The 12,946-nt window shown below is 38.0% G+C and overlaps 1 protein-coding gene across 17 annotated transcripts in view; it reads right to left on the bottom strand.

Moving 5' to 3' along the window:
• Nucleotides 1-1,377: 1,377 nt before the first annotated feature.
• Nucleotides 1,378-12,946, bottom strand: part of PAPOLA (poly(A) polymerase alpha) — a 62,174-nt gene continuing 50,605 nt past the window's right edge. For 4 of the 17 annotated variants that reach the window (XM_043556974.1, XM_043556972.1, XM_043556987.1 and 1 more), the window contains 5 exons: nt 11,843-11,943; nt 11,394-11,614; nt 7,530-7,592; nt 5,613-5,687; nt 1,378-3,575 (listed from right to left, as the gene is read on the bottom strand). In XM_043556974.1, coding sequence (XP_043412909.1) covers nt 3,480-3,575; nt 5,613-5,687; nt 7,530-7,592; nt 11,394-11,614; nt 11,843-11,943 — 556 coding nt within the window. In that variant the 3' untranslated portion in view covers nt 1,378-3,479. The remainder of the gene's footprint in view (nt 3,576-5,612; nt 5,688-7,529; nt 7,593-11,393; nt 11,615-11,842; nt 11,944-12,946) is intronic. The other 13 variants (XM_043556975.1, XM_043556973.1, XM_043556981.1 and 10 more) reach the window with 7 other exon arrangements.

Raw genomic sequence — 12,946 nt, 5'->3', positions numbered from 1 at the left:
GCAACTAATTTTCCTTGTGCTGTTCTTTTATAAGAATTAAAATAGGCAAAAATCTATCCACAAGGTTATTCAATGCCTTTTTAGAGAAACCGTTTCTCTTTTTGGGCAAATGCATTTAAGTGCACAGGCAGTTAGTACTCCCAGGGCTCGGTCTACAAGCTTGTGTATATTAACGATTTACCCTTTCCTACACCAATTGCTACCTGGAGCTGCTGATCACTTATTGCCACCTTGACTGCAGCCAGAACTAATACTACGCAGAGAGCTCTAAAACATTTTTCTGTGTGGAGAAAAACACAGAGGTGTTAATTAGAAAAATACAAACTTTATTCCAGAATATACCCAGAGCCACAAAACACACAACTTTCAAGTATTTTGCTAATTCAGCAAGATGCATGAAAAGCCCAAAGACCACGTAGGTGACCAAAGTCAGAAAGTGTGATATTCAGTCCCATGTTTAAGTGTCTGTCTAGGTAGAAGAAGTCCAGCAAGTTCAATTCTGTAGGTGTGAACAACGGAGTTAAGGATAATTTTTACAGTATTTTCCCTTTTACTGAACAGCCCCGGAAGTTTAATAAGAAGTTATCCCGTGTTGCCGTCGTAAATTGTTATACACACACATAAGATGTAGAGATGTATATAATAAAGGTATAAGGATGTGGAATTTCAGGAACGAAATACACACAAATGCGTGTCCGGGAGAACAACGGCTTTTACCTCGGGAGGTCCGCCCCTCCCCTAGAAGCACTTAAGATGGCCATACTCAAGAGCGGGCCACTACAAACATACGAAGCAGTTCCCTCTTACCCCACGACTTCAGTATGCAACGTTGAGCATTTGGGGGGGGGGGGGGTTAAGAGAAGCAGTATCTGGTTTGGGTTTAGTAAAATGAGAAACAGGAGATCTCAGCTGGTTGTGGGCTAGAATCCTCAAGTCACTGAAAAACAACAGCGCCACCTGCTGACACGAGAGACAGAGGACCGATCGCATGGAACACCAACAGCTCTGGAAAAGAAACGCATCAGCAGTACACGGTCCACACGATTGAGACAAATATGCAGAAGAGGTATAGTGTCTACGTACACAAATACTGTAGCCAGTGGGGCAGCTGAGAGTGAATTAATAGTAACTATATTCACATTTTCCTCCTTATAATGATCACGTATAGGAATAATACTGATTATATAAGGTACCGATCATTACTAGACTGCCACTGCTAAGCATACGTTAACAAGAAGCAAATCCTTTGTCAAGGTAACCTAAGTAAACTCCTTTGCCAATCTTCGCTGACAGCCGTCCCATAAAGTTGTAAGTATAACCAATGTATCGCTGAAAAAACAAAAGAAATCAAGTCAGTCCGAAGAAACCAGCCAACTGTGGGATTGTGCTGTTTTTTTTTTTTATTGTGTTTTCAATGGAGAAATACATCATCTGTTTACAAAATAGCTCTTGAAAAATACAAGGAGTACAGATACTATAAAACAAAGCAAACTCCAGTCATGAGACACTACATACATCATGCGAAAGCAACAGTCTGATCTCCAGGTTATGAAAACTAGAATTAAAAAGTCACTACACAGAAAAGGTCCAAGTTTCCAGCTTGGCAAAACTTGGGTGCAGTTACATGAAACGTTTAATAAACTGAATTGTTTTCCCCCGATGTGTAAACAAAATGACAAGACTAAATCTGTGCCTGGCAATTTCAGTCTAACTCTGAAGCTACACAAAACACACAGACACCTTGTACACTTCACCTGTTAGCATGACCATCTTTTTTTTTTTTTTTTTTTTTCCTTAGGTGGCGGGAGGAAGGGCAAGGTGACTGTGCGGAGCGAAGATGTGGGAAGCGGAAACACGGTCTACTAGACGTTATAAGGTACGGTGAAAAGAAAGCCTCCATTAATGCATAGCCTAAGGGGAAAGACTACACTCCAACTTTGGAAAATTAATTTAGAAGGATAGGGGAAGAGTTTAAGTAACTGCAGTTTAACATGAAAAATGCACATGTGATAGAATGGAGCACAATGGAAGATTCATAAAACATGCTCATCAGAAAAATCTGTTAGGTTTGCTTTGTCCAGATTAAGAAAAGTATAACTAAGTTTATCAACATCTGGCATCCCTCACACTTCGTGAAGACGGATATTCTGCTGCTTAATTATGAGGATTTATTTTCTTTAAAGAAAGGAGTTCCTAATCTACTGATCGGATGAGACAAAATGAAAAAAGGAGTAGAGGGCTGACTAGATGCCAAGTGCTTGCTAGAAATGATTTTTAAAATGTTTCTACATGTAAAATTTACTGACAAATTTCGGTCAACCATTTAAAAATAAAAATTAGTTTAAAATTCTTGGAGAAAATGCCTTTTTGCCCACATGTCTAAAATTGAAAATCAACTTCACTACAGAGAAGAGTTCCGTGGAGTGTACAAAATTCCGCATACTCAGAGATCAAATGGCCTTCCGAGACAGGTCGTCACAGTCCACAGGCATGACTTCTAGTCACCCTCAAGTCTCAGCCACGGGACCAAAATTTAGTGTTCTGTGCCATGTGGCCACAGGATCATTGGTTTCACATCATGGCTTAAGAAAATACTGGCATTTTGTTTTTTATGAAATCAAGTTCTACCTTACTGCGTACAAGCAGAAAGGGAAAAGAAAAGGGGCGGGGAGCAAAAAGCTTTGTTTCAAAGACAAACAGGTTGAAGGCAAAAGAAACGTGGAGCTTTAACAAGCTCAAAGAAACACAGTCGCTGGCTGATCGCTGATTTGTATGCACTCTGAACAATTCTATAAATAAAACCAATAGATCATTTCTTAACCATGACCCCATCAAAACCAACTATTTCCTAATTATTCTCTCCATGTCAAATATATACCCTAGGATTGACATTTCATTTGTAAGGGTTCCAGCTCCCGCACAGGGACTGAACGAGACGTGCTCTTACCCTTTCCCTCAAGTAGAACAGGATACCGCTGCACGACAGTATCCAGTTTGCAGACTAATGGTAAAGGAAAGTTTTCAGGAAAAAAATGAAAATCCATCAAGCCGAAAATCTAAAATCAGTTCTCCTTTCTAATAAAAAAATTACATAAAAGTGCATCATCGAACAAGGAATTCTTATGCCAGTTTGTATTGCAAATTTTCCAAACAATGCATCAAACATAAACCCAATCCAGATGTCAATTATGGATACAAATATAGCTTGAGGTGTTTTTTTTTTTCTTTTTTTTAAAGGCAGTAATTTTTTGAAATCGTTAATGTAACTGTTGCTAACACAATAATAATAGTACTCCTGGCTTCACATACTAACCTGGACTTCCGATCAAGTGCTGATTAGCCCAGTAAGGGAGGTCACAAAAAAAACCTAAATCCATTTTCAGTCATGTCTAGTCTTGTACCCTCCATTCTCCTTTTTTAGCATTTGAAGACAACAGGTTGAGTTGGCAGATATTGTTTATGGACCCCTGAGGTTGTTTTTACCGATTCAATCTCAGTTTTATTGAATTCTTGATAACAGGAATAGGATTTGCAGGGAGAGCAGGGATATCAGAAAGGTCTGTACTGGATGTTTTCTGAGAACGAAAGCAAAGAACACAACATTGTTCAAAGCACTGTAACTTAAAAACGAGATTTACTTTCCACTGCTTTACTTTCTAAGAAATGGATGGGACCTTACCATAGACGTATTAAACATTTTAAGAAAAACAAAAATGAGGTGCAAATAAACACGACTATTACTGTGAAATGATTTGTTCCACACTTGTAGAAATTTTCAAATAATAAAGGAGGCATATTTTAGCAATACACAGAAAACTCCTAAGTAATTTAAAACACAGATTTATAAACACGCTGCTCTCAGAATGACCTGTCATATCGTTATTAAATTCACGTTGAACTATATTTACTCGCAACAGCACTAAGAGCTGTAGCATTAACTGGTATTGGAGCACCCCCATGTGGGAGAACACTTAAAATTCACCTTCTACACAGGAGCAGCAGTTACCGGTCAATCTATCATTTTCTGACCGTAAAAATTGTAAAAATCGATACAGCTGAGCCAGAATTTAATTACTCTAAATTTTAGCAAAGTTTCATGTCAAAAAAGGATTAAATCACAAGCCTCTGTTAACATTCAAAAACAGAGATAAATGTTTAAGTGTCTTATTATGGGAAATTCCAGGCATCCACACAAGCAGAGCACGTTAGCTGATGAATCCCCACTTGGCCGTTACCTTCGCCGGCGGCCCAACCAGAGCCAACCACCCACCTTCACCCCCAGCTTACTTGGAAGCAGATCCCAGAGATCCTAACATTTTGTATTTCAAGTTTATCTCAAAGCAGTAAGGACTCTTAGTTACACACAGCTACGACATTATAATCCTCTCCCCAGAAAGACAGACACCGCTTCTATTACCAAATAAAGGGATGTTCTTCCTTGTCATCTACACAATCACTCTTTTTATAACTGGGTGTTTTCTCTCTCAATGGCTCTAGGAATGTTTACATTAGAATGTAAGTTTTACTCCCTCCTAAATATACCCAAAAAGGCAAACACCCACGAGTACTGATCACGATAGGGATGAACTTATTGGTAAGGCACAACTATGAGAACCGTTCTCCAGAGTAGTGCGGCAGAGGCCAAAAGACATGCAAATCGCATCCCAGGAGTTCACGACTGCTGAACAGCTTTGTCCACGGATCAGTACCAAGCACATTTCCTAATGCTGTTTTAGTTACTTCCTCCACCCCGACTTTTTATTAGATAAAAGTTATGGAAATAAAAGACATTCCAGAAAGTGAACACGACGGTTCTCTCTTTAGAGGCTATGAGGGCTAATGGTCAGCAAAAACACATTTTAACATTATCACGTTAAAATAACCCCGAACCTCACAAAGCAGCGAAATACCACTGCCTCAGCTCAGCAGCTTTGCTGTGAGCAACACCGACCTCCCGAGGGTCACCAGCTCAGTGTGCACGTAAAGAAAATATTTACTTCGTGTCAGAGCGTGACCTAGACGTTGAAGTAGAATCAATCTGAACAACTGTTTCACAAACAAAATGAAGGTTCCCAAATCACTATTTAAAAAAAGATTCCAGGTGCCTACTGTATGCAAGGGACTGCCACGGAGAGAATTTCTAGGACAAATGAAAAAATAATTTTAAAGAATTATGGGTTACATTAAATTAATAATTGAAAATCAGAAGTAAAATGTGAGACAGAAACACATTTTAAAAATAAAAAAAATTAAAAAAAAAAAACTTATCAACCTCACAAAAAGATCCACAAAGAATGGTTTTCGGTTCTACCGTAATTTAAAATTCACTCTGACCTATAAAGAAAACCTCTGTAAGAATACTGCATCCTGTGACTACTGAGGATTTAAATGATTTGCAGTATCAAATAATACACAGAGGGAGGAGTCGGCATCTGGACAGTGCAAAGAAACGGTCCCATTAAATCCAGTGCTCTAGCTTTACACTACGATACAAGTAGTTACTGTCACAAAGATAATCTTAAGGGTCTTTGGCATATGCTCATTTTAGTTCATTATACCCCACTAATCTTAACAACATTTATAAAACTCTCCTTGCTTTTTGCACTTAGTACCTGAGAGGCCAACAGAGAAGCCGCTGTCTGAATAGTTTCTGATTGAGCTGTACTTGTCTCTGTATCGAGTTGTTCCTGTGAGACAAAGAGGACGGGGGAGGAAAGAGACTTAAAAAAGAATAAAAGAACATAACTGGGTTTGGTGGCTAATAAAGAAGACAAATTGGAAGACAAGAGGGTCAAGAGAAAGATGGGACTACATGACAAACTCATCTAGTAAGCCTCGCCGTAGGCTCCTTCATCATTTCAGATACACATAAATTTCTACTTGCCTACTTAAATTCTATAGGCATGGTCAAAATCTCTCATGACTTTCCAACTACCTCCAACTTGGACATCTGAAGAAAATAATCACTAAAGATGCACACAGGCACATTACGGAATGTTGCCCAGACAGTAATTAACATCATACAAACCCAAGCTCTTAGCTATGTGAAAAAAACCCAGTTACTATTATTAAATAAAATTACCCAAAAGGACAAAAACTGCTCCCACACCTTTAATTAAAAGTAAAAAAAAAAGTCCCTAAAACATTTCTCTCTCTCTCTGTTTTTTTTTTGTTTTTGGTTTCTCCTCCCCTCCTCAATAATCAATGCACTGATCTACTGTATTATCAGAAAAGACAGGGCGAACCATGTCATTCCTCTGAACTTTTTTAAAGGTGTGCACAAAGCAAAATAATACATATATACACAAAGATGAAAATAAACATAAATATTTGAATTTCTACAAAACAACATATACAAAAAAACAATGAAATGGCAATTTTCTCTTACGAAGCAGAAAGGGGTAAACAGGGTGTAGGTAACAGAAATGGAAGAAGTGCAGGCTGTCTGAAGGACAAACTGGCAAAATGTTGTAAGTCTTAAAAGTAAGTGTATGATCTGCCTCAGTAATTCCTTTCGTTAATTTATTCTAATAAACATAAATGGATGCCAGGTGTTTAGCTACAGTCAATATGACAATAGAAAAGAGCAACTTTTTGTTTTTGTAACAGAAACAATCGCTAAAAATAGGGCACTGGTTGAATAAAATATAGTAATGGCTTTGAGACAGCATTCTAAACAGCCGTTAATATTTTGTGAATTATGTAATCACAGGAACAGTTTTTCCTGGTTTACAGAGTAAAGGTTGGAAGGTAGAAGGCACTGGCACGTATGCCCAAATAAATTCTATAAAGACATCAAAAGAACACACGCTAAAATATCAATTATGGGAATAATTTGGGGAAAGTATTTCCAAATTTTCTACAATACAAGGAAAAAGTTAAAAGCCTTCAGTACATTCCAATTTCAAAAAAAAAAAGACGTTCGAAGTCTAATGTGGCTTGGCTAAACCACTCTCTCTCACCTCATCTACCTCGCCTCAAGCCCCACGCACCCCAGAAGGCTCAGGCTAAAACGTTCTGCCAAAGACATTCTCTAAACGCACACACCCCCATCGTGAAATGACCTTCTCACTTCTCGTCATGCCCCCAATCCTATATACCCTTCAAGAACCGCCTCAAACACTTCATACGAAGCCTCTTGCCCACCGTTCCTGCCCTCCTGCCCTCCCCACGCCTGCAGTCTCCATCACTTTGATCTTCTCTGGTAATGTGGTTAGTTGCATCTACCTCCTATCTTCTCTGCTTGATTATAAGTTCTTTTAAAGGTACCGAACATGTCTCACTTGTCCTGCTGTTCCACTCAGGGTCCACCCAGATTACTGTGCCTTCAGTAAGGAGCTCACACATTTGAGAAATTCAATTTCAGCACTATAAATTAACATTCAAAAGGGACAAACACTTCTCTAAAAACAATACTGCAAACAACCTAAAGCCTACAGAACAAAAGACAGTACAATATTCTAGAGACATTTTTAGCACATCTTCTGTACTCTTAATCGTGTATGTATTCCAAGGCTAAATTAATATACCTTTGTTTCTGTTTTATCATGTCCACTCAAAGCAAGACAGTTAGCATCTTCGCTTGTTTCATCCTGTTTTTGAAAAAAAAGCTTTATTCTCTAAAATGAAAAATTTAGATTACTTGCCAATCAATGCTTTAATTGATAAAAAAAAATTTAATTTTTTAAAATTCAAATAAATTATAAATTATAAAATAAATTATAAAATAATTCAACCTGTAAGATCAATTATGGCCTTAAAATAGATTACTCGCTCACTTGAAAAAAAATTTTAATGTAACATATTTAATTTGGCTTCAGTATCTTCCAAACTTAAAAAGAATACGAAGAAAACTGTTACTGTTGATCAATACCACCTAAGTACATTCCCCAAAACCACGAGTTTCAGAAAATATTTTTTGTAAGGAAGAGAAAAAAAAGAGTTCTTTGATCAAATAATTTACAAACTTGAACACTATCACACCACCTCCGCCCCCTTTTTAGGAGATTCACGCATATATTGGCACATAAAAGATTCTGAGAAGTTCAAGAAGGAATACCGCTTTAGCTTTCCCAAACTTAATTAACCACACAATCCCCCTGGCTTAGTAAAACTTATTAACATCCTGAAGAAGAGTGCTCTCTTCTGGTCTTAATTTTTTAATTTATTATAATTCTATTCAAAACCAACTCGTTTTTGGTAAAGGAGGGAAAGAAGGAGTCAAAAGTTACTGTACTTTCCCGTTCCTGCAGTCACTTGCAATTAATGTCACTTTCTTAAGAAAAACTATTTTTTAACACTAACTTCTCTGCTGTATTTACTGGCCGAACTTTTAATTTTAAATGTGGCTTTAAAACAAGACATAGAAACCACAGAGTTTCTATGAGTGGGAGAGATTTAACAACAATATAAACCAATTCCAATAAGGACCTTATCTGTATCCTGCAAACATTACAAACTTAAAGAACAGTAATGTGTCACAACTGGGCAAATTTCAACACTGACTGGATATGTTAACACTTCAGAATTATTGCTAATATTGGCAACTATACTGGTGTGTGTGTGTGTGTGTGTACACATACAAATACATGCACACATGTGGTAATAATATACTGTAGTTGTGTTTTTAGATATCTTGACCTTCACTATACACAGAAATATTTCTGGCTGAAATGATATGCCTGGGATTTGCCTCATAACAATGGGAAAGGAATCAGATGTGTGGATGAAGAGGGCTGGCCATGAGGTGCTCAACTGCTGAAGCTAAGTGATATAAACAGGACTGTTCATTGTAATTTTGTTCATGTTTGAAATTTTCCGTAAGTTTAAAAATACATATATAGCATCACTGAACCATATAATCTGGGTCAAACATTTTTCTATTTTTATCTTACATTCCATTCTTACCATTTATATGTATTTGTAAAGCCTTTGCATATGATGTAAATTAAGCAGACGTAAACTCCCTGACAATTCCTGAAACCCTCCCGTCTCAATGCATGTTAGTATACTATTAAGACCTGTGGTTTCCTTCTGGTTTGCTAAAATTTCTAATATCAAGTACTCACTAACAGAGAATAAAACACCCGGTTTAGGAGAGCTTCAAAATTAGTATATTCATAACAATCCTCTGCTTTAGCACCCTGAGACTTAGCCCTGGGTTCTAATCCCAACTCTGACTTTCATTAGCTTTATAACCGGAAAAGCCACTGAAACTCAAGTTCCTCTTCCAGGAAATGAGATCAGTCTAGGAGATAACCTAAGATCTCTTTTATATTGTAAAATTGTTTTTGTTAGTCAACTCCATGGAGTTTCCATAAGCAAAACCTAGACTGTGAGAAAACCTAAGAAAACAAAACAAAAACAAAAACCAAAAACTGCAAGGAAAAAAGGGAGGGAAATCTGTATTTTAAAGAATACTTAAGGGACATCATTCAATAGCTACACAGAGATCTTACTTAGTTCCAGACTGGAACAAATAAAGACTTTTAAAGGAAAAAAAAAAAAAAAAAATCAATGATGATGCAATCAGGGGCATGTGAGCACTGACTAGATATACGGTATTAATGAATTTCATTTTTCTAAGCGGGTTAGGTTTATTTTGTGTCAGCTGTTTTTTGTAATCCTTACCTTTTAGAGGATTTTAAAAATACTACTGAAATGACAGGATGTCTGGATTTTGAATCTAAATAACCCAAGTACAAAGGGAAATGGAAAAGGATGAAGAATTAAGGGTATAGGAACTGGCAGAGTCCCTTATACCTGAAGCCACATAATGGGCACATGAAATGATTCTCTTGGGTATGTATTTAGAATTTTCCATACCAAGTGCGATAATTCTATATTCCTACTGCCTCTCTAACTAGACAGGAAGCATGAGTGTTTTCTACCAAGGTAAGTGCAAACCGAAGTACAAACACTGTGCCAAGACACAGGGAGTCAGAGCTCTCAGGGAGCCATTAAAAGAATTAAACCATTAACAGTAAGGGCACAGAATGAGCAGGCATCTAGAGTTATGCTTAATATACTTTACTAAGATAAAAGGAAACATGAATTCTGAAATGCTCTGCCAACTGCAAACAAGCACCAACAGACAGAATGTGGAGCGACCAGAACTGGCACATTTTCAGGTTGCTGCACGACAGTCCTGGAGCACTCGGGCTTTCCTGAAAAGATTCCAGGGCCTACCCCCGGAATCTCTGATTCAGGGTATCTGGAGGCCTCCATAAAATCTATACCAGGAGGGGGGAAAAAACGCTGAAAAATTCTGATGTACAACCAACACCGAAAATCACTGCCTTAAGAAGTTAAGTGTGCAGATGGGTTTTCGGAATGCGTGTTTTAAGATAGGATATAATATATTCACTCTTCATTTAGCATCATTAGGGTGACAAAATTCATCACATTATTCATATTTACTTAATAATGACTATTTCAAAAAGAAAAAAAAAACAAAAACCTAAAACAAAAGGTTTCAGAGTAAGCTGGGGAACAGAACACTTACAAATTAGAGACAATCATTTTTCACTAGTACAGATTAAAACATTCCCATGAGAAAATCCAGATCTCCCCCCCCCCCCCACCCCACTCCTCCATCTAAAGAAACTTTGGTGAAATGAGTAAACTCCTAAGTAACAACTTATCAGCCAAAAGTCACAATGAAATTGGGAGTTTCTGGAGTGTCACCTCTGGGGGCACTGATGACTTGTCTCGCTAATAGCAAAACAAGAGAGTGACTCCAGGGAGCAACAAAATTGTGTAACAAGGCTACTTACTTCTATTTCATATTTTCAGACCCACACCAAAACAATGTGCACTTCAATGGTTTTCCTAAACGGAGACCCTGACAAGGTAAACTGGCCACTTATAAAAAAATGAGAGTACTGCTAGAAAATTTCCTGAAGGTTAGAGGAAGTAGTCATCCAAGGTCTCAAAGTTAATCGGACTTGGCAACTTTTGGTTACTCATTCACTAAGAATTCCCTGAAAACCTCTCAAATTTAGTAACCCTATAATCCTGAGTACAGTGTAAGAACCTCCAAAACCCATTTCAATCACAGAACTGTGTCCAAAGGCGCTATCGAAGGATTAGCGCACATAAAAGATAGAGTTACAAGAGAATAATAAATGAGGATGACTGACGTGGAAGCCCATGCTACACTGTATTATGGACGAGACAAGCTACTTGTAAATGAGAGGCACAGCTTTATGGAAGAGGTTGTCACTGGGAGGAGTAGGAAGGGTGAAGAGAGACTATGGCCCTAAAGTGCTATGTAAAGATTTTCTAAAGCATTCTTCCTTGCTGCTTCTCAATTTTGGCTCACAAAGATTTTCTTCCACTGGATTTTAAAATACGCAGGCTGGTATTCCCATGGCTAACTAATATATAGATACCTCTTCTGTTTTGGTTTTCTTGGGGCTCTCTTCTTTATGAGGTGAGGATGTCCTCTTGACTCCTACTATAGGATTAGGTATTTTTGTTGCTGCATTTCCTGAAGGTCTAGGTGGTGGGTTTACCAGACGTGTTGAAGAAACAACTCTGGAGACCGTAGGCTTTGGTGGTGGTGAAATGGCTGGCTGTGTGGCAGTTTGAGGAATGCTTTCACTCGATGTACCTAAGAAGGTCAAGTACATGAACACACAAAAATTACAATAAATCATATTAACAGCAAGGTACAAGTAAAGCTTTATTTAGGTCTCTGAATTTTATTTCGCTATTATACGACAGTGTCAAACAACTGAATTCAGGCAACTTAATCAACAAATAAAGCCATCTTGCAAAACGAAGGATAAAACCAAATACAGTGTAAATATTCTCAAGCCTGTCAACCCCATCACCTTACCCCCTGAGCTTTCACTGGAATTTACTTGTGGCACAGAAACTTCAGTAGCCTGTATGTTGGTCACAGATGCTGCTGTTACAGCTGGAGCAGGACTGTTTCTGCTAAAAGAAAGAAAAGAAAGAAAAGAAAGAAAAGAAAGAAAAGAAAGAAAGAAAGAGAAACAAAACAGTGAAATATAAAATAAAATTCCATAACAAAATTTAATATGTGAAGTTATTTTCTAAAGGAAATGATTCTTTAGTTTTACTTCTACATATACATCAGTAACTGACTTTGATAAAATGTAGCCAACAACCAAAAGCACACAGACATTCTAGAGCAGTGCTGCCCCACAGAACTCTTAGAGCTGTGCTGTCCATTACGGTAATCACTGTTCACATGTAGCTACTCTGCACTTGAAACATGGCTGGCAAAACAAGGAATAATTTTATATGATTTTAATAAATTTAAATCTCTACTTGTGGCTAGTGACTAGCATATTAGATAGGACAGTTCTTTTTTTAATGTTTATTTTTGAGAGAGACAGAGAGAGAGCGCGCGAGAGCGAGAGCGAGAGGCAGAGAGAGGAGACACCGAATCCAAAGCAGGCTCCAGGCCCCAAGCTGCCAGTACAGAACCTGACACGGGCTCACACTTAACAAACCACGGGATCATGACCTGAGCCGAAGTCGGACCCTTAACCAACTAAGCCACCCAGGTGCCCCTAGACAGGGTAGTTTTAAACAACAACAACAAAAAACCTGATCGTATCTGATTTGGGGAAACAGACTTAACTGATGTGGGGTATAAGAAAACTCTGTCAAACGCTATAAATAAGAAATTTCTTGTTTCTACCTTTCTACAAAGGTAGAAACTTTGTAGTTTCTGCTTACAAAATCTAAGGGTTCATAACACCCTAAAAGACCACCCAGTGACCCAGATAAACAACAAAGGCTTTCAAAGCCATCCCTCCTCTTCTAGGTTCTGGATCCCACTGCCTCCTGTCATCGCAGCAAACTCAAACCCTTCATCCTTTACTTTCCTATCTCTTCAACTTTTCTGTCTCAAACCAATCCTATCGTAGTTAAATAATCTCATTTTAATTACTTCCCCCCCCCCCCCCGC

Source organism: Prionailurus bengalensis, chromosome B3 (assembly GCF_016509475.1).
Source record: "Prionailurus bengalensis isolate Pbe53 chromosome B3, Fcat_Pben_1.1_paternal_pri, whole genome shotgun sequence".
Classification (NCBI taxonomy): Eukaryota; Metazoa; Chordata; class Mammalia; order Carnivora; family Felidae; genus Prionailurus; species Prionailurus bengalensis.
This window is presented reverse-complemented; position numbering and strand designations above follow the sequence as displayed.